The 22,121-nt window shown below is 45.8% G+C and overlaps 2 protein-coding genes across 2 annotated transcripts; one reads left to right on the top strand and one right to left on the bottom strand.

Annotated features, from left to right (window-relative positions):
• The first annotated feature begins 9,368 nt into the window (after window positions 1-9,368).
• LOC103636511 (uncharacterized) lies at window positions 9,369-10,289 on the top strand. The gene is given in 2 exon segments (XM_008658853.4): window positions 9,369-9,543; window positions 9,545-10,289. Coding segments are annotated over 2 exon segments (363 nt in total). The 5' UTR covers window positions 9,369-9,501; the 3' UTR covers window positions 9,866-10,289.
• Window positions 10,290-16,452: 6,163 nt separating this feature from the next.
• Window positions 16,453-18,160, bottom strand: LOC103636512 (aspartic proteinase PCS1). Its single transcript, XM_008658854.4, has one exon. It carries the CDS (start codon window positions 18,004-18,006, stop codon window positions 16,699-16,701), a length of 1,308 nt encoding a protein of 435 aa, XP_008657076.1. The 5' UTR covers window positions 18,007-18,160; the 3' UTR covers window positions 16,453-16,698.
• Window positions 18,161-22,121: the final 3,961 nt, after the last annotated feature.

Consider the following 22,121-nt stretch of genomic DNA (forward strand, 5'->3'; position numbering starts at 1 on the left):
CGCCGGCTTCCACCGAGGGTACGACCATCCCAAGCTCTATCGCGTCAACGGGAAATAAGGTCCGCTATCCAATTGATGACATGACAAGGCCTGTGGCATGCACACTAGTTATAAGATATGATATTAACAATCAGCGTACAAAGAAAGTAGCCACAAGCCTTGCGATCCCAGGACGCAAGTTCCATGGAAACGACATTCCAGAAGAATATTGCAGGGTAGAAGTGACGACAGTCGTCCAAGGATCCGAGGACGACATGCTAGACATCCCTGGGCCCGAAGGTATCGAGACAATTGGACAAGCTATCAAGAATTTTATCCTTTGGCCTCGAAGGGATGTCGAATTGGTTGATCCACCACGACAGCCGTCGTCGCAGGTCCAACCGTCTCCGCCTTCTCAAATTGTTGTTCCTATTGTACATCCATCATCACCTCCTCAAACTTCACATGCTGCTCCTCATCCTCTTTCTGACACTCCTTCTCCTCATCCTCATGGTGGCCCACCGTCTCTGCCACATACATCGCCCTTCAGGGATCCACCTTCTCCACAGCCATCAAGGGATCCACGACCATCAAAGAAATCTAAAGTTTCCATACCAAAATTAGTGTCCCCGATCGAGAAGAAAAAGAAGAGTAAATCCACTACTGGCACAACTCATCTTTTGAAAGGGATTGGACGGAGCCTCACGTCAGACACTGTTGATTTGGCCGATCTCGAGGAGTCCGCAAAAAAGGCTGAGGCAATGGCCGCAAAGATAAAGAAGCCAACTAAGGCAGATTATAAAAACGTGCCTAAAAAATATGTGCCGGACAGACCACTACTCACTTTTGAGAAACTAAGGAAGGTCCCGGCTAATATTAAAAGGTTGCATGATTGGTACATGCGGGCATCTTCAGTTGGCATCGACACCATCAGTGTCAATATACCAGCCCATGCTTTTATTGGTTCAAATAAAAAAGCCTTTGTTGCATTCGAGGACATGTGGTTAATGATGAACCTTCAGAGACTCGACGTGAACTTGTAACCATATTTGCATTGTAAGTGTCACTCATACTCCACATATATGTGTTATTATTAGTGAGTTGTATAAATTTTCAATATCTGACATGCACGTGTGCGTTGCAGAATGCAACATGATCAGCAGTAGATCCTTTATGGTACCAATCCCAATGCTAGTGCCAGTAAAAGGGTTGGGTATCTCAACCCAATAAAGATATGCGAGGATAACCACACTTTTAGAATCGGAAAAGACAACGAAGCATTACAGGGACTAACAGACGAAGAAATTGAGGTGCGTATCCAGGATCTGAAGAAGGATTTTGAAGCAAGATACGCCACCTACATAGGACACGCAATGCTTCAATTTCAAGACAGGGAATCCATAATGGCCCCGTACAACTTTAAGTAAGTGTGATTTTGCATAAATAAAATTAATAATTTCAATACACATGTATCACAAGTTTGATTCGTACAGGGACCACTGGATATGCTTCATCATTTATCCTAAGGTTGGAAAGGTGCTGGTGCTCGACTCCTTGCACACCGAGCCTTCGGCCTATTCAAAATTCCTCAGCATCTTAGAGTTGTAAGCCTTTTCTATGCATGCATATTTATATCGATGAGAATTGTAGAATAACATGGTGATTCTATTTGAGATCACAGGCATTTAGGTTTTATAAGCTACAAGATGGAAAGTACGACACGTCCAAAAAAGGCGTGCCACTAGACATCCATTATAACTGGCCGGTAAGTATGTAAATTTATGAATACATATCATACATGTACGTACATAGGACAATGTTGCAACTAAATAACCAATCTCCCGTTATGTAGTGCCACAAGCAACCACCCGGATCGGTCCTATGTGGGTTCTACGTGTGCGAGTTCATGTGAATGAACGGACGATACATCACGAACCCTGGCAAGGTATTATTAGTAATAGTCACGTATGTATTTATGTCATTAAAGATGCAAATGTGTTATTATTGAGTATAAATAGATGATGTTTATAAACTTCCTTTACAACAATTTCAACAAGGAAGCCCGGAGAACTTGACTGAAGGTGCATTGAATGTCATAGTTGAGGACCTGTGCACATTCATATTGAAAGAGGTAATTCCCGCAGAAGGGAAATATCACGATGCTTCCGGAACATTAGCTTTGCCAGAGTTTAGAATACTAACAGAAATTAGTAGACTATCTCTTAGCCGAGATAGTTATTAGAGCTTAAGTGAAAACTTTGATGTATATAATGTGTGATGCATACATGGTTGTAAACAAGACTTTGATGTATATAAATGTATAATAGAATTTAATTCCATGTTGCTTTTAATATCAATACTACATGTTTATCAATATCAATATATATATATATATATATATGTTTGTGTGTGTAAATATATATAAATTTCAGTACTGATTGAAAATTTAAAAAATGGCGGGAAAACTTCCACTGGCGGCTAAATAAAAAAAACCGCCAGTGGAAATGCTATTTTCACTGGCGGTTCTAGAATAACCGCCAGTGGAAATGGCGATTTCCACTGGCCCCTAGCACTGGCGGCACTGAAAAACGCCAGTGCAAACAGCTCTAGAACCGCCACTATAGAGCCTCTGTGTACTAGTGTTACTTCAAATCAGTAATAGTATCACGCTCTCTCAAAATCACAAAATACACAAATAAATAATCACTAGAATATGTTATCGGGTTTCTTCACTGTCTCCATACCGTTAATATTCGGGACCTTCGATTAGCCCCGCGAGGGATAAAACATCCCCGTACTTGTCCCCCCCCCCCCCCCCCCCCCCCCGAACGAGTTAGATCCCTGCAGGCTTGCCCACACGGAGAATTTTGCTATCCCTAGTCGCGATCTAGCTACCCAGGAATTCGAGGCGGAAGGGATCTATTGAAAAACTAGGTTACCATAGATCACTAGATATGTTCCCTTCCCGTCTGTCAACCGATTAGGTGTGAAGAAGTTGTAGATCTTGTTTCCCTTTCTAGAAGCATGACAGAGAAAACACACGAGACATAAGATGTAGGGGATGAGTCTCTGGCCTCTTTCTCTTATCAGTCGATCTATTCTTCTGTTACCTCAAGACGTGCAAGGTGTTTCATTATATAGAGATGGGTAAAACAATTCGGGGGCATTTTTTGTATGAGCCCACTAAACCTATTAGGTTAGATTTCTGAACACTCCCTCTTGGGTGAATACCGCGACCAACGCATGTCTCATTAAAACTCCCAAAAACACAGTGGGAAAATATATGAAGAAAGAGTGCATGGTGACCATATTGCATTTGCATTTTGTTGCCTCGTTAAAAAATGTTATGTGAGAAACTTCAGGAAAACTCGCCAAGGAAAAAAAAGTACAACGTGTGTCATTAGGAAAAATGTTGATCTTCTGGATCTAGATTCCATCAAATATTATATAAGGGCTAACTTTAGGAATATTCTCCCATGATCCTTGAGAAACCATCTTAATATGGCAAAACACCTTCTTCTAGAAATACATGCACATAGAGATTTAGCAAACAAATTATATATCGTTGCAAGGGTTATTTCAAGAACATCATCTGAACTTACTTTTAGGATGCATGAGGTAAGTACATGTATCAACATAAATAAGCCATTTTGATTGGTGGTATCCGATCGACTGGATCTAAATATTTGATAGAACCTTCCATAAAGGTTTACATATTGATCATCAAGTTGACGCCTTCAGGGCATACTATTATTATCGGTGTTTTGACCCGAGGGTCCTAACCAACTAATAAATTTGTGTTGTGTGTCCTTGTCCCGGATGGTTGATGCAAGAAGACACACAAGATTTATCCTGGTTCGGGTAAGAGAAGACACTACATCCAGCGGGGGAGGAAGGCTTGTATTATCTTACACCTAAGTGCTCATAGTAGGAGCTACAAGTGAGTCGAGAGAGAGACCCAAGTCTCTGAGTATGATTGAGGCGAGCGCCAATATTAGGAGTGAATTAAGTCTTGAGCGGTGAAGTCATCCCCCCCATAGAAGGGCTCGAGCTCCTTTTATAGTCTCAAGGAGGAGCCTAGGGGTACAAGGAATGGTGCGCGATTGTTGTGGTCAGAGGAGACGTCTTCGAACCTTGTAGCGGCATGGCCGGCGGGATGGCTCTCATCCTTGTGATCGCTTTTGGTCAGGAGAAAGACACCTGGTCCCTGTAGCCTGTTCTCTTGACGGGGTAGAGAGTCGTGGCTGGGCTCGGGGCATGGGTATGTGTCCGAGCCCTAGCTTGTACAGGGGGTTGATGAGATGTTTCCAAGTGTGTTGAGTCAGAGTGGTTGAAACAGTGCTTGGCATAGTCTTCTGTGAGATTCGCGAGAGAGTAGGTGGCATTTAATGCGCGTGAAATAATAATTTTAACATGTAGAAAACTTTAATACAAATCTAACGCGGCTTAAACGGAGCGAATTAGAATTATAACGCAAAAGATATAGAATATTCTAATAAATCAATGTCTGCGCATTTAAACGAAATTACATGGTACTCTCTGTAAAAATCCTATCTATACTTCCCTCCATCTCTCTTCTCACACATGGCACAGAGGAGGGGAGGGGGAGGGGGTGGGGGCAGCAGGGCCCACGCCGCCGACGGGGGACATGGGGCAGGGGGCCACGCCGAGCAGCGGTCATGGCCGCTGCTATGGTGATACGTAGGGCCTGTTTGGTTGAGCTTTTTTCTGACCAGCTTTTCTGAGAATCTAGCTGTGAGGAGAATCTGGCTGTGTAGAGAATCTGAGTATCATTAGGATTATGTGCGGAGGAAGATAAAGTTGTCCATAGGGCTTAGGATCTAGAAAGCGACGGATTTCTACGATTGCAACGACACAACCGATAAAGTGTTTATGTTGATTTCGAATGGTTTTTATTCAAACGAATTTTATAGAAGCTGGCTGAAAAGCTGAGCGTTTGGCAGCCCGCAGCAGCTTCTGGTGGCCAGAAGCTATAAAAAGCCGAAACAAACAGGGGCGTAGTGTGCGTTCAGAATGCCTTATTCCATGGTGCATACATGATGCCAGTTATGCCAGATGGAATCAACAAAACACCTTGAAATTAGAGCGATCCACGCACTTAACAAATAAAGCCAAAAAATTATGGAGCGACCAAGTACTGTCATATATATAATATAGTGATGTGTAACCCTCCAAAGCAACCAATCCATGCAAACGAGTGCATAAGTCCAAAATAAAATTAACCAACCAGTATTGAAGATAAAGCCAGCCTGCAACCTCTGTCAGTTCTATGATTATCCAAAAGTAAAAACACACAGTAAAAAATGCCTGATTGCATGTGAGGCCCCACAAGTGTAGTGTGTCTATTCGTGGGAGCAAAATAAGAAATCCCAAAATGAAAAGCCGTTGCAACAAGCAAACATGGCACAGTAGAGCAACCATGCTCTACTTTCTGTCTAGGCTCTTAGGCACTAGTGTTGAAGTTAGCTTTGCAAGGACGTTGAATCACCCAACTGTGACTTGGTTGCTGCTAGAGCTTCAGGAGAGCATTTGATGGGACAAAAGTTTAGCTCATTGCATCCAAACTGGGCCTCGACAGGGATAGAGAATTAGAGACGGACATCTCAGCAACCATCTGGAAGAGCAGTCTCCGACCGGAAGCAACTAACGACATTTTTTTGGCAAATCAAAATGTATGTTGGACAGTATCTGTCCTTGCTTCCACTGAAAAAAGGAAAGGAAAGAGGGCCATGCATGTTCCATCTTTGACCTGTCCACTCCAGCAAACCATCATGCCCGTTTGGCCCAATCTGGCTTGGCTTTAATCAATGATCATCTCATGTCTCGGCAACGGCAAGCGCCTCCGGATCTCACCAGCATCACATTCACAACATGGCAGCCAGAAGCTGTGCCTCATGCAGCTCCCTCTCTTCTTCTTGCAGACCGGAGAGAAAACGGCTGATAGCTGCCAAAAACTCATCGGCCATGGGCGTGTTGGCGCCGTTACTCTCGAGTCTCGATCTCGATACGGCGCGGCGGGTACGCTGTTGTTTTTGACTCGGACGGCGACGGCGTCATGTAGCGCGAGGGCCCCAGCCGGGCTGCGCTAGCTGTGGCCAGGTTGGCCCACCGCCCGTCCATCGCCGCCTTCCCGTGGCGGAGAGCGAGGACTGCGCCTCTGCCGGCGCCTGTAGCCGAGCGAGCACGGCAGCTGGTGCTGCTGCTGCCGCCGCTGGGATGGGAACCGCTCCGCCCGGTCGGTACACGTACACCACCGTGCCAGTCCACCGCGCCAGAATCTGACGTCACTCGGCTCGGCTGCGGACCGCCGCCCCACGCATTGCATTGGCACTGCCACCACCACCACGAGAGTACCGCCGGCGCTCAAGGGAGAAGCGACCGCACCAACCTGCGCTGCGCGGCTTTACCTTTACCCATTTTCCAGCCAAAGGCTTTGGTGCTCGGCGAGCTTTTGACCTCCCGCACGGGAACGGGCCACAGGGGCCGGGGGCGGGGACGGCCGGCCGGCCGGCGACGGACACAGTTCTGCATAGACTGCATTGCCGGTGCCGTGCGTCTCCGTGTGCGTGTGGGGCCTGCGAGGTGTCTGGCTGCTGCTTGCGCTTGCAGTGTCTGAAACTTTGAATATCTGCATGCTGCATTGCATGCATATGAGATATGAGCTTGTCATGCGTCTGTAGCTTCCGCGCTTCGCTAGTCAAGTTTACTGTTCTATCCCTGCTGTTGTTTTTTAAGGAAGCGGCAAAAAAACTTGCATGTTCAATATATTAGAAGAGAAAAAAAAAGAGAATCCACAAGACCGAAAACACACCGGAAAAAACAAAAAAAAGAGAAAAAAACAAAACAGAGAAACTAAAGTACAAAACCACCACCCACTGATTTATCTAAGATATACTAAAAACTCCTAACTTAATCTTTCACTAATTGTGCAACTTGGACCGTACATCTTTGCTGTCCCTAGAAAATTCTGTTATTTCTTTCCAACCATATATTCCATCAGAAGCAGATGAGAAGCCCATCGAAAATCTTCTTTGACTCCTTGCAGCAACGACTCCTTAATCTTTTCCACCAATCGTACAACGATCCCATGCTAGAAATGCCACTTAGAAAGGATAGATTGGCCCAAGAAAGGATCCTGCCCCACACCTCTGCAGAAAACGAGCAGTCTTTACATAAATGGGCCATAGTTTCCTGTGATAAGTTGTAAAGACAGCAAATTAGATTGCAAGGCCATCCCCGCTTTTGGAGATTGTCCGTAGTCAGAATTCTGTTAAGCAACAGGGTCCATGCGAAGAAGTGTCATTTGGGCTCAGTTCTCGCCTTCTAGATAGGACATATTTTGATTTTACAAAAAATCATCGTGAACTGAATTTTGTATGCGCTGCTTGAGCTGTATTTCCCATTCGCTGTCCACCACCATAAAATAGTATCATCGAGATCATTGATTTTATGTATGCTATTGATACCTTGCCAGAGGGAGATGAATTCTTTTATTTCATCATCTTGTATGTAAGGAGAGCAGAAGTGCATCCAGCGATTGTTTCTAAGGGCTTGGCACACCGAGATATTCTTCCTCTTTGCTTTCATGTATAAGGTTGGTGCAATGTTCCTTGGCGCCCGACCCCGAATCCAACTCGATCTCCAGAAATCAGTCATTTTGCCGTTTCCAATTGTTATAGTTGTGGATGCATTGAATAGATCGACATCTGCTTTATCACAAGGGAGTTGCAAGCGAGTACATGCTTTATCTTTATCCGTCCACCGAAGCCACAACCATCGAAGTCTTAACGCTCTTGCAAAGTGCTCTAGATCAAGGATGCCTAGACCCCCTTATTCTTTGGTAAACAAGTTGTGGCCCAATTCATCATACAATTACCCCCTTTACATGAATCCATATTTTCTCCTTTCCAAAGGAATTTTTTCCTGATCTTGTCAATCCTTTTAAGTAACCATTTCTGAGCTGGGAAAACATTTAGTAGATAAATCGGTTGGCGGTTGCGCGGTCAACACAGATTTAACCAAGGTTTTCCTACCTGCCTTTGAAAGAAGTCTACCTTTCCAGCTGACTAGCCTTTTATTGATTTTCTCTATTATAGGCTGGATTTCAATTCTTTTTATATTCCTGAAGTGTAGAGGTAGTCCGAGATACTTTCCAGGGAATTTAGAGTACTTGCCAGGAAAAACTTCCACTAAATTTGGCCATTCTAGATAACGTATCGGGAAAATTTTCGTTTTTCAAAATTGATCTTTAGACCCGAACAACCTTTGAAAGCTTCCAGAATTCTTTTCAGAACTTTGAGGTCTATTTTATCTGCTTTAACAAACACCCCCACATCATCTGCATATAGAGAACAACGAAACTTCGCCCCATTGGGTAATACCCCGCCCAAGAGCCCCTCATGAGCTGCCATTTCAATCATACGCTGAAGGAGGTCTATTGCGAGAATGAAAAGAAAAGGCGATAGTGGGTCTCCCTGACGCACCCCTCGCATGTGCTTGATTGCTTCAGTTTGTTGACCATTAATAATGATTTTGGAAGAAGATGAACCAAGGATGGTGGCTATCCAATCTCTCCACTTTTGGGTGAAGCCGAGAGCTCTTAGGACATCTAGGAGATATGCCCAATTAAGAGAATCGAAAGCTTTTGATATGTCTAGCTTGACGTAGAGCTGCCTGTTTGCTCTTGTGAAGTTTTTTAATTACCTTCTGGACATAGAGGAAGTTATCATGAATTGATCACTTTTGAATGAAAGCAAACATAAAGAACCTTCACCCAATCACTCCCTTAAAAAATATTTTTTTTCTCTCTAATATTAAAGATATCAATATTTATAATATTAAATATAGATTAACTATGAAATATATATTTACAATAAATTAGTTAGGATTACAATATTGGCTAAAAAATTAATCAAATATTAACTACTTGCAGCACACATTATTCTTCAGGGAACACGTGGAGTACAAAAAAAAATCGGGAGTGACGGTGACCTAAATCTGCAGGCTTTGTCATTACTCCAACAGTTTGTATGCTCCTCCAAGTCCACGCATTCGCGAAAAAAGAAACAAGAGAAGACAACCAAGGCGAGAAAAAATGTCCCCCCATGGGGAGGAAGAGGAGCAAACAGCGCACCGCCGAGGTCAGAAAGGCTGCACTGCGGATATTGAAAATGAAAAACGACCGTGAACTCCGAACAGCAAAAACTCTGTATATACCACACATAGAAGACATTAAGGTCTTATCGAGATTTAATCAGATTCGCATTAATTAATATTAGATTGGTATGAATTAAAATAAAAGTCCAAGTAAATTTTAATAGAAGTACCTAATACTCTCTCTGTTTCTTTTTATTTATCGCTGGATAAGGAGTACATGATTTCAGCGAGGGATTCGAACAATATCCAAACAAAACCTCAAGTGGCAAGCGTGTGGGGGTGGGGGAGGGAGAGGCTACAACCACGCACCAGTAGCAGCAGCCTCCACTACATAACCAACCGGCTATGCAGCTATGCTATGCTATGCCCTTCCTCCACATACAAGACCAACCGCAGATCAACACACGCAACTCACTCACTCTACTGCCTATCACCATCCTCTTCGCCTAGCGAGAAGGGACGCCATCCATCCATCCATCCATCCATGGAGCTCTTTGCAGCAGCCGAGGAGAAGCCGTGCAGGCTGTTCAAAAAGAGGAGCGGCGGCGGCGGCAAGGGGGGCATGGGCGTGCGCGCCGACGGCAGCGGCAAGGGCGGGTCCTTCTCCGGGCGGTGCGCGCGGCTCGTCAAGCAGCAGCGCGCGCGGTTCTACATCATGCGCCGGTGCGTCACGATGCTGGTGTGCTGGCGCGAGCGCGAGTACGCCTGAGTCCCGAGTCCTACGACTGGCAGAGGTTGCGGCGCCGCATGCAGGATGCAAGCAAGCTGAGACGAAAGGAGGAGGAGCAGCAGCAGGCAGCAGCCGAGCAGGTCCAAGAAGATGCTCGATCCGTCTCCTCTTTTAACCAGGAACCAAGAACCTTGTGTAAAGAGAGGATCTTTCTTTCTTTTTCTCCTGCTTTGTGCTCTTGTTCTTTTAGCCGTTGCAGGAGCAGAGAGAGAGCTATGCAGGCTAGATGATCACGGCGCCGCGCTGTTCCGATGTAATGCGAGCATCTAGTTTCTAGTATACAGGAACCTGAGCTGTTTAGCTAGTTGCTGGTGCCTCTGCGCCCCCTGTCTTGCGCCTCCTCGATGCCGTGCGGTCGTTCCTCATCGGAGACCGAATCAACTGTTGCTCTGCTATTTCTTTACAATTTCCGCCTGCAGTCCGTAATAATCCTGAAAAGCGGTCCAGAAAATTATCACCAGTTAGCTTCTCACTGCCAAATGCATGTGTCGGATCAGCGATCACCACGTTACAGCTACTTTAGTTTTTGAGGACATATCTGGTGCACATGGAGGATTGGTGCACATGGTGCACATATTAAATCACCATCACTCATTTTAAATCTAATGTCTCTAGTTGATCATTCAATTTACAAATAACACCTTCCACCATTACACACCACCACGTTGGAGGGTGTCCTTAGCAAAATATACCAAACAACTAGAGACGTTAGATCTAAAATGAGTGGTGATGATTTAATATGTGCACCATGTGCACCAATCTTCCATGTGCATTAGATATGTTCTCTTAGTTTTTAACCTTGATACTGAGTCACTGGCAGGGTTTTACGGATGATAATCACCTGGACTTACCATAATTGCATTATGTAGTAGTCAAGGCCGAAGAGGGTGTTTTGCCATACTACTCTCGCCACTGTAGACGCATATGGAGGCAAGGTGAACTAGACAATCTATTTGACAATTAGAGGGTGTTTCATGCTTCACACAATCACACCAGAGCAATGCATGTTTACTCTCTCACTTTGAAATCACCCAAATTTGGTATTGCTTAGAAAATTTATTTTGTAAGGCTATATCCATCATTTTACTCATTCTCATCTCTCATTTTCAAACTTCTTCACAATGTAAAATATTGTTTTGCACCATTCGTTTTTTCTTCCTACAAGAAGGGACAATGAGATTAGAAAAGCTGTGTTTTTTGCGCAGCGCCAAAAATCCATCCAGTCTGTGTTTGTGAGTGCTTGCACAGCGTACTTGCAATCTCTCTCAGGTCAGGCGTCAGACATATAGATGGCCAAACGGGCCAGCCCGGCCCGACCCGTGGTCGGCACGTCCCGCCAGGCCCGGCTACCGAATCGTGCCGTGCCAGATGGGCCGGCGTGCCGCTGCCGCGGCCCAGGCACGGCCCGTCAGCCTGCTAGTCGTGCCGGGCCGGCCCGGTGGCACTATGGTCCATCTGATTATATTGTATAATTTAGCAAAAAATGTGCAGTTTTGGGGGTTTGAACTCACACAACCTAGTTCATAAGAGGCTTAAACGCATCCATCTAACCAGTGCAGATGTAGTTTTATTGTGTTATATGTTGAATTCTTATACTTAATATATGTAAACTATTATTTTTAAAATAAAAAATGTAACCGTGTCGTGCCCGTGCCAGCACTACGGGTCGAGATAGTGGCCCAGGCCCGGCACTATAGCCGTGCCGTGCCAGGCACTGGTACTATACTAACCGGGCCGGGTCGTGCCTGAACCGTGCTTTTTCGTGTCGTGCCTGGGCCGGCCCATCGTGTTAGTGCCAAATGGCCATCTATAGTCAGACATCTGCCGCGTCTATCTAGATACGATACATATACATACACCAGCAGAGGCTGTTTTACAGTCGTCTACTACGACTACAACTAAGACTACGAGCATGCCAACCCACTGTTCATCCAGAGCAGTGCACCAGTATTAACCAGAGTATTCTAGTAAGCTAAGCATCATCATCACCATCCATCCTCTGCAATGACCTCTGTCAATTGACAGGAGGGATGCATTCTTTGGGTTTGGAGGCCTAGCTCTGGCCTACTAGTGCTAGCATGACTGACGGCACCAGTTTTGCATTCCTGCCACGCATATTCCCCTGCCCATGCTTCCTCTTGCTCTGCATCTCGCCCTTTAAACTAACACGCTGCTCCTCTTACGTCGGAGCGGGTTTGTTTCAGCGATCCATCGATGCTGAAGATGCCAGGGACGGACCCATGCTCGCTGCCATGCTATGCTACTAACGCTTGCATTGCATGCAGCGCAGGATCATCAGCTGCACCACACCAGTGGTCCTGCGATCCGCCAATGGAGGTGGAGCGAGAGTCCTCGCTCCCCAGCAGGCCTTTGCAGGTAATAAGCCAACAGAGGATGCACGATGCAGCAGGAGCCCCACCTCGCGCACTGTCTCTCGATGCAAGCCCAGCACGGGCACGGCCGCCTGCATACGGCTTCTGCCTTCTGAATGGACGCCTCTGTGCTTTGTACCGCAAGGCCGGCCCGGTCCTGCCGGAGAGTTCATCCATATCCGACATGTACTGTTTGGGTGCTGAATATATACACTTTTTTTTAACAAAGAATTTCGAGGACATATGGCTTGCTGAGGCAAACTGAAGAAGTAAACGTCACTGTTTCACTGCTGACCGACGAAAATGCTTGTGGTTTTTGTAGAGGCTAGTCATGGCAGGGTAGCCTAATGTTTGGTTTGCTGGCCTTCAGCACGGACGGCCCTTCTTGATGCATGCAGAGCTAGCCGTTGCTGGCACTAGGGATCTAACCGTGGTGGATGCATGGCGGTGATCAGAACGAACGCTGTTGCACCTTCAGACATCCTTCCTCTTGTCGAGGGTATCTCTCTGCATCTTGCAGTAGCCAGCAGTAACCTGTGCGGTCAAGCGCTGTTCCGTGATGCTAGACTCCGAAATGCTTAGGGTGTCTGCAGCGCAGCTTATTCCATCGTATTTTCTATTTTAAATTTTACTCTATTAACAACGCTATAATAAAAATTATTCAATTCATTGTTTTTATTTGTCACGGTTTATTTCCAAATAAACTAGTGAGCGACAAATATTCGAAAAAGGTAAATTATTTTACGCAATCATATATACACGATCTTCTGGATAGCCAGTAATACACGATCTTCTGGATACAGTAGCCAGTGGCATCCCTGCTTAGAAAATTCTGAATGTCCGGGCAGTCGCTGCAGACAGGCGATTCAGGAAACTGAGATGGATTTGGTTGAGGAGCTTGATTCGTTGAGGGGGATTGCAATAGCTGATGAAAATCAGATCCCTGCTTTATCATCTGGCCACAATACGCCTTCGGTGGCAATCCGGCCTCCGAAACATTTACTGGATTGAAGGGGATTAAGCTAGAAATAAACTAATTTTCTCCTCAATCTCTTTTAATCCCGAAGCATATTTCAGTTTTCAAACTAGCCCTCATAGCCAACATCTTCACAAGTGGGAAAAATTCGTTCAATGCCACTCATTAACATGACCATCCAGAAAACGCCCCACACATAATGCAATACTTCTCGCATTATAGCACTTTGTATAGTTGGTCCCGTTTCTTTTTATTTTTTATTTGAAATTAACTTAAAAATGATATAGAACAAAGACCAGAAATACTAGTTTTCTACACAACAAAATCTAACTTTTTAAATTCTGCATATGATACATTTTTGCTATTTTTTTACCATGACCAAAACTATTTTCCCCGATTGCACCATACAAATCAGTCTCCTCGAAACATTACTATTTTTTGGTATTAACGATTTTTAATATCCTAATTTCAAATTACAAATATTTGTTATTTTTAAGTTAAATTAAGGTTAGAATTAAAATGAAACAAGACTAAATAGACAAGGTGCTATAATACGAGAAGAATTGCATTAACTAGGAGCTTTTTCTAGATGTTTTACTAGCGAGAATATTTTCTAGATGGTCAAGTTAAGGAGTGGCTTTGAATGGATTTCTCCTCAGAAGTGAGGGTGAAGCGCGCGAAGCAATTGGAGGTGTCTCCAATTGCTGTTGTGAGCAATAATCTATTCAGATTGGCCAATTCCCGTTGCATTTTGGGTGGGCAAAATGTGAGAAGAGGGAGAGGGATTAATCAGATTATGGCCGCCATGGTTGGTAGCAGTGAGCTTTTAGGCTTGGCGCGGACACCAGCGTGAGAAGGGAATGGAAGTTTTGGGCCGAGTAAACAAAAGGCCCAGCCAGAAGGCACAATTCGGGCGCAACATTGTGGACCTTTTCTCGTCCTCGTCCTCCCCTGCTACGGTGCTACCCCAATCATCTCACTGGCTTCGGGTTCTGGCCGCTAGGTTTGGGACCCGACGAGGATGGACGAGATCCGGCAGTTTGGAGATCGAGGCTAAGACGACCGACGACTGGTCTTCTGTGGAGGTGCTAAAGACAAGAAGATGTATAGCCGTGATGCTCGGGATGGCAGATGGGATGCTGGTCCTACAGATGAAAGAGATGGTAGAAGGTAGAGGGAACCTTCAGAGAAGACCAAGAGATGAATGCCTTTACCGCGAACACTGAGAAGGTCCAGATCAGAATACCAGGGCGCAGTATAGAGGTTGGGATCAAAGGGATGCTCATGGAAAGATGCGTCAGGGAGATGAGTGGGATGTGAGGCAGATGGCAGAGATGATCTTTATTTGTTGCAAACTGGATGATCATCGACAAGGATCCTAAATACCAGCAAAGATGGGAACTCGTTTAGCTTGATCAGGTATTCTCTCTGGCCAACGTGCTATATTTCAATTGCAATTTGCAACAGAACAGGACATCAGAAAATAAACTGTTTCAACCATCTGTTTTGCTATAACGGTAAGCAAACCAGTTGAAAGCGTCTAGGGGCATATTGTGATGATTGAACTCAAACACGAACAGAGAAAAACAAACTACATTGGATAGTAATTCTCTAGTTTGTAAAATGTATATGTTGGATGTATTTATAGGAGTCCTCATTTTTGTAATTCACTAGTTAATAAGTGTATGTAGGTTGCTACTGTATATATCACATCATAGGTAGACCATGTTTGAATGGGATTGTTGTTTAAATATGTTCCAAACCTTTACAAAAATTTGTGCTCTATTCAAATTGGTCAAACTTGCAAGCTACAACATTGATCTCCACGAGACATAAGGGCTAAATCTTTTGTTAGCCTAGGAACATTCAAGCAGCTGAAAAGGGCTTTTCAGAAAGAACTCCAATACTCTTTGTGCACAATATGAGGTAGACCATGTTTAAGGAAGCTTTCTTCCTTAAGTTTGTTCACAATATGAGGTGAAATCTTTTCATCTAACTTCTTTGCTATTGATGTTAGCCTATGTCACCTTTATATCTAGTGGCGATTGAATAGCTGCCTCAAAATCCTATGTTTCTACAAGCGCATGCACAGATACAGCCAACACAACTGCTACCAAAGATTTGATCTGACTACCTGTAAAAAAATTCACGGTTATGATTGTCGATCTTTATAGGGTGTGGTAGAAAATAGATGTATCTTAAAAGTTCTTAGCTATATCCGATCATCAAGTTTGCAGACTTTAATCATCACAAATAATAATATAGATTGGACCTATTTAATTGCCTAAAACGAAAAATCCCACCTCACTCATCCTAAAATTCTCTCATATACCATTATAAAAATAATCAGAAACGTATAAAAACTTATATAATCTATATAAACCTAGGGTTAACCTGATGCAATAGTTAATAGTACAATGTAATCCTCTAAATTTGCATCTAAACAATCCTATTATCAATAAAAACATAGTAACTTACAACAATATGAAAATATAATCACTTTTATTATATAAACTTAAGGCTACATCCTAAATGTGCTTGTAAATTACCTATATGAACAACTACATAACATTGTCACAAAAATAGACAGTATACCTCTCCTATATACTCCACTTGTAATTCATGTTTTGAAATTATCCACTTCTACCCTTGTAAGAAAATGAAGAACATCTAAGTCAAGTTTTATATGCATGTGGTGTGGTAAATCAGATTCGCACCACGGATATATGTATACATGAAAAGATGATCATTTCCATGTCAAGCATATGGGTAAAATTGTTGTGGATATATGTATACATGAATAGATGATCATTTTCATGTCAAACATATGGGTAAAATTGTTGTGCAATCAAGATTCCCATACAATCGTCATACAATCAAACTACCAAAAGATCATAAACATTTTTTTAAAACAAATTATAGATGTACTTTATTAATATATCAAATTTCAAGTTTCCGTTAAAAGATATAAAAAAGAAAAAAATATCATTTTTATATTTTTATTGATAGAATTTTCTTTTTCATATCTCTTAAAATAGAAGGAATTAAAATTTTAAATTTGATATATTGGTGGATTAAATAATGAAGTTTATCTCTAGTTTTTTTATAATCCTTCCTAGCTTTTATTAGCTTGCTTGTGCGATGATTGCACAAGATTCTTGATTGCACGTCAGTTTTTTTGGATTAAAAAATATCGGGCACATCTTATACGTATAATGTACACCACAAGCTTAGTTGATCTTAGTGCATGCATGTTGATATTTACAGACAATATACAACAACACTACCTGTTCAGTAAAATAAAGAAGCACATTAGTACACTACACTTAATTTCCAGTTTACACTAGACACCGTACATGCCACATGAAAAAGGATAAACAAGTTCCAAACTTTAGAATCGTTTGGCAGGTTAAGGTTATATGGCAACTGGAGGAGCTAACCCCCGAGCCAGAGCACAGGCCGCGTCACAGCATGAGGCCGAGCCGCTCGCTGGCGACGTCGCACTTGACAGGCGCGAGCCCGACGCGGCCGCGCTCCAGGTCGTACTCGACCCACAGGTTCATCTGGTGGTGGTGCCCGATCACGTACGCCGTCAGGGGCACCATGTCCGCGTTCCCGAACGTCAGGCACCACACGCCGTCGGCTCCCCGGCGCTCTCCGGGGACCTTGTACAGCAGCCTGTCCCCCGCCACCGACATCTGCGCGCCATTGAACAGCAGGGTCACGGGCGGGAGCCTCGCCGACGGCGGCGGGCGCCCCTTGGGCACGCGGAAGCAGGTGTCGAACGCTTCTTGGAATGCGAAGCTGGGGTCCTCGAGCGCGGGGAGAAGGGGCTTCGTTTGTTTCAAGAACTCGGCTTTGACGGCGGAGTAGGCGTCCCCGAGGAGGAAGGTGAACTGCGTGCCGGAGTCCACCATCGTCTGCCCTGCGCCGGTGTGGTCCGGCGCGAGAACCGACGGCGGGATCGGCAGGGGCTTGCCGCCGACGCGGATGCCGAGGAGCTGGACGGAGTAGGCCACGCGGTCGAAGTAGGGGAGCGGCGGGGTGGGCTGGTACAGCGGCGTGTAGTTGAGCGGCAGGAAGGGGAGGTCGCTGTGGCCGAGCAGCAGCACGCCGGCGTCGTCCCGGTCGGAGATGCAGTACGAGAAGCGGCGCGTGCTGGCCTGGGTGACGAAGGAGAGCGCGCCCCTGTTCATCCCCAGCAGCCCGGCCGTGGCGACGGCGTCGGGCGAGGAGTCGTACGCGGCGGACATGCAGCCGAACGCGGACCGCAGCGGCGGCGCGTCGCCGACGGCGAAGACGTCGGTGGCGAGCGCGCCGTCGGAGGCGGACCCGTCCGCGTACGACAGCGACACGCGGCACCGGCGCGAGGCGGCGTCGCAGGACGGCGGCGCCGGCAGGTCCCGGGAGCTGCAGCGCGCGGAGCCGCAGGGCACGGCGGCGAACGTGGCCGAGGCCCTGGGGCGGAACGAGTCGGCAGCAGCGGCCGCGGCGCGCCCCGTCGCGCAGAGCAGCCAGGAGAGCTCGCTGCCCGTGTCGAGCACCATGGTGACGTTCTGCGGCGGCGTGCCGACGGCGAGCGAGACGGTGAGGCTGACGTTGTGGTGGAACCGCAGCTTGCTCGGCGGCCGCGGCAGCGCCCCCACCGGCACCTGCCGCGAGCGCAGCGGGAACGCGCGAGGCTTGGCCCCGCCCGGCTCGCCGGCGACAGACCACGGCCGCGGCGCGGCGACGAGCAGGATGAGGAGACAAGCGAGCAGCGCTGGCGGCATGGTGGTGATTGCGACCCTGCGGCCGGGGCCTATGCGCGCATGTGATGCGAGGATGGTGACGGGTTCTCGTGTTGGATCCGCGGGGTGGGGGTTCCGCTTCGGCCGGCTCGCGGTCGCGGTGGGTTTTATGGAGGTGGCGCGGGGTGCGCAGGAGCACTGCACAGTGGTCAGTGGAGGGGTGGTGATGGTGACGCGGAGAGACGGGATGGGATGGGGGGCGAGGGAGGGGGCAGCCGGAGCGAGACTACGAGAGACAGAGACGCGTCACGCGTCCCTGTCGCAGGGACGAAGCAGCCGCGTTCTTGTGCCTGTCGTCTTGTGGTTTCGGTACTGGCGAGCGCCAGCTGGGCTAGTCACGGATATTTTTGTAGCTTCCTAGGAGCTCTCTCGCATTTTTTGCTAAACATTTTTACCGCTCCACTCAGGTCGTAGGGGTGCAAACATCACGAGGAAAATCTACACGTGCGTGCCAGCACAACCATCTTGTAGTACAATCGCACGTACACTACATTTCCAATTCGGTTCCCCTGCGGCTGTTGGCAAAGCATTGGTGGCGATAATACTCTGTTGCGTATTGTTTGTGAGTGCGCGCACGCAGCGCAGTCCGCCAGTGTCCTTGTGACGCTGGGTGCTCGCTGGCTGTATTGTATCGTTTCGTTTGTACTCGAGACGAACCTACTCCGCTTAAACCCGACAAGTTCGACGCACTGATGACTGTTGACTGGTGGTCTTTCCGCACGGCCGGAACTTTGGCCAGTTTTGCGCCGAAAACAAGCGCCTTTCGCTAAAGCACTTGGACTAACGTACCCCGCCCCATGATTAGTTCGCGAGATAGGTACGTACGTATGTATTGTCCTGGCCTGGCCGAAAGAACACGAAAAGGTAGGGCCTTTGGCCGCCGGTGGCATCGGCGGCAACATGAAGGCTCTGAACTGAATTGACTGTGATCTTTCTTGTTATACCGTGATGTAGAAGTAAACCTAGAACAGTTCCAATCTCCACGAGTTGAAAACTTGCCCAGCCAATTGTCCAATCATCCCAATCTCCGTGGCAGTGGCAGTACGTCGATCCGTCGGAGTTATGTTCTCATCTACCTCCTCTCCGGCATGGGTCATGGGGTCCATGCATGGAAGCTAACAGTAGTACGCGCGTACAGGGTGCGGTGAATACGATGCCTGCCTTCCGTTCCAAGCACAAGCAGGGGAGGCAGCGCATTGAAGCTATAAGGTAATCACACCCCGGAAGCAACAAGTACCGCAGGTTAAAGGCGAGGCCGGCCCGTCAGCCCCCTTTTCGCCCCGGCTGCAAGCTATCATTCATTCGCCCACCCGTCAGCGCGACGCACACTGCCGGTTCCTTCCAGCTCGCCGTCGCGACAGACCCTCGCTGCGGCTCGAGTCGAGTTCAACAGCTCACGTACGGTCTCTCTCCGCCACGGCCTGGCGGCCAGGCAATGCTCGCCACGCGCCGGTGCCGGGCACTTTTGTTAGCTACAATAATAATCATGGCCCTCTTCACTAGTCAAGCGTGATTGTTACGAGTAGCCCCGCTGCCTGCTGCTGCACTACTCCTGACACTTCCATTATTTTAGTGGTCGGTGCGGTGCATGAACGTGTCTCATCGGTTAGCTCGGCCATATATAAATTTTAGAAGAAGAAGACAGGATAGGACACTGCAATGCGCAGAGCACGAGTTAAGAAGATTTCCTCCGCTGTCTGTCCTCTGTCATACACTTCGGTCAAAATTCAAAACCGCACATGCTAGGTGGGCACCGGGGTTATTAAGGCCTGTTCCAAACCTCTACACTCTAGAGATAATTATTAGTCAACTAATAATTTTTAGCTAGTTTTAGTTTAGTTAAGCCAAGCTAACAACTAATGGCTATTTGAGACATTCAGGTAAGTACGTTTGTACGTGACGCCTCGAGCACGTCGTTAGGCTGTCCCAACCTATAAAGTACTCTCTCCGTTATAAAATACTAGTCGTTTTAGCTTTTAATTATTATATATATATTTAAATAGATAAATGATGTATGCATCATGAATCCATAAAATTCTCTAAAATGACTACTATATTAAGATGGTGGTATTCTCTAACTTAAATATAGAGGTGGTATTCTCTGCGGCGGCAGTTCGGTGAGGAAGACACGACGAGGACTTAGTTTGGATACTCTAGTATTTATCTTAATTTATAGGTTACAGTAGATTATAGTATAAGTTAGTTTAATTTACACCTCAATTCACTTCAACCTATATACATTAGGGTGAATAATGTTGGATAAATGTGAGGTTGACCAAACTAATATCCAATAATAGTAAATGCTAATGATCCACTTTAAATGCTATAGTATACTAATAAATTAGCACCGTATTGGAAGTTCAAGGGACAAACCAATCAACTTAAATAGATGGATCTTTGGTGCATCTATTGAGAAGTTGAGAAAATGATAAAGTAATGGCGCGCCCGTGCCGCCGCCAGCAGCTGTGCCGTGGCTCGTGGAAGATCGGACCTCGTTCCGAATATTTTTTTTAAATAGTTGTGCATTTTGGATCGTTGTTCTCATCCCTACTTCTGACTGCCTATAAGAGTGGAGAGGGATGACTCTTCCAGGTACGCGCGATATCTCTCACGCGAATTGCAAACAACACATCATCGTGCCAACTTCTGCGAGCACAGAGAAAGTGTGAGAGCGGGCCTCTAAAATCACCGTCCACAGAGCGATCAGATTTTTGAGGAGCATATTCGCGACTGCTCGTGTGATCCGTTCAACCCAGCGCTGCTTCGTCTACATCTTGTTCTTGGTCATCTTTCCCGGGCGACGTGTATTGTTCATCTTTTTACGGCGACCGTTCAAGGGACTGCACGACGTACATCTTCCTACATCGACTTTGTACGGCTACATCGAACAAACACACGATTTTGCCACTCCATAGTCTCAACTTTGGAGCAATTACTCTGGTGCCGAAAAAAGAGGCTATAAAAGTGAAAAATTTTAGACCAATTTATCTTTTAAATGTAAGCTTTAAGACTTTTACTAAAGTCCTTACAAACAAAATATCTACTGTCGCCAACAAGATAATCCAACCTACTTAAACAGCCTTCATCCCTGGTAGATATCTCTTGGAAGAAGTGGTTATCCTTCATGAGACCAATCACGAGATGCACAAAAGAAAGAAAAATGGTGTAATCCTTAAGCTAGATTTCGAAAAGGCGTACGATAAAATAAAATGGCCATTTATACAACAAGTGTTACAGATGAAAGGCTTTTCTCAAACCTGGTGTAAGTGGATGCAACAGGTGGTGGAAAATGAAGTGTTTCAGTAAAAGTTAACGATGATTATGGCCATTATTTTCAGACAAAAAAGGAGTTCGACAGGGAGACCCTTTGTCACATATTCTTTTTAATATAGTGGTCGACATGCTTGCCATTCTCATAAATCGAGCCAAGGACTTGGGACAAGTTGTTGTTGTTCCACATCTCGTGGATGGAGGACATTCAATACTCCAATACGCAGATGATACGATTATATTCATGGAAGATGGTTTGGAAAGGGGCTAAGAACATGAAGGTAGTGCTATGGGAATTTGAGCAACTTTCAGACCTAAAAAATCAACTTCCATAAAAGCGATCTTTTATGCTATGGTGCTGCCAAAGGGCTAGAATTAGAAGACTCTGACATCTTTGGGTGTGGCATGGGGAGTTTCCCATTCAAATATCTAGGTATTCTGATGCACCACAGAAAATTGAGTGATACAGAATGGAAGGTAGTAGAAGAAATATTTTAGAAAAAACTAAGTGGATGGAAAGGTAAACTTCTCTCAGTCGGCGGTCGCCTTATGCTTATTAACTTGATACTTAGTACCTTAGCCATATTCATGTTCTCATTTTTCGAAGTTCCACGAGAAGTTCTAAAACATTTGGACTAGTTTAGGTCTCGTTTCTTCTGGGAAGGTGAGGGACTCAAAAAGAAATATAGGCTAACTAAATGGAGTATATTGTGCACACCCAAGGCTTTGGGGGGGGGGGGGGGGGTCTTGGCATCCTAGATCTGAGGTTACAAAATAGTTGTCTTCTAAGTAAATGGCTTTTTAGACTCATTAATGAACAAGGTATC

This window comes from Zea mays, chromosome 8, assembly GCF_902167145.1.
Source record: "Zea mays cultivar B73 chromosome 8, Zm-B73-REFERENCE-NAM-5.0, whole genome shotgun sequence".
NCBI classification, from domain to species: Eukaryota; Viridiplantae; Streptophyta; class Magnoliopsida; order Poales; family Poaceae; genus Zea; species Zea mays.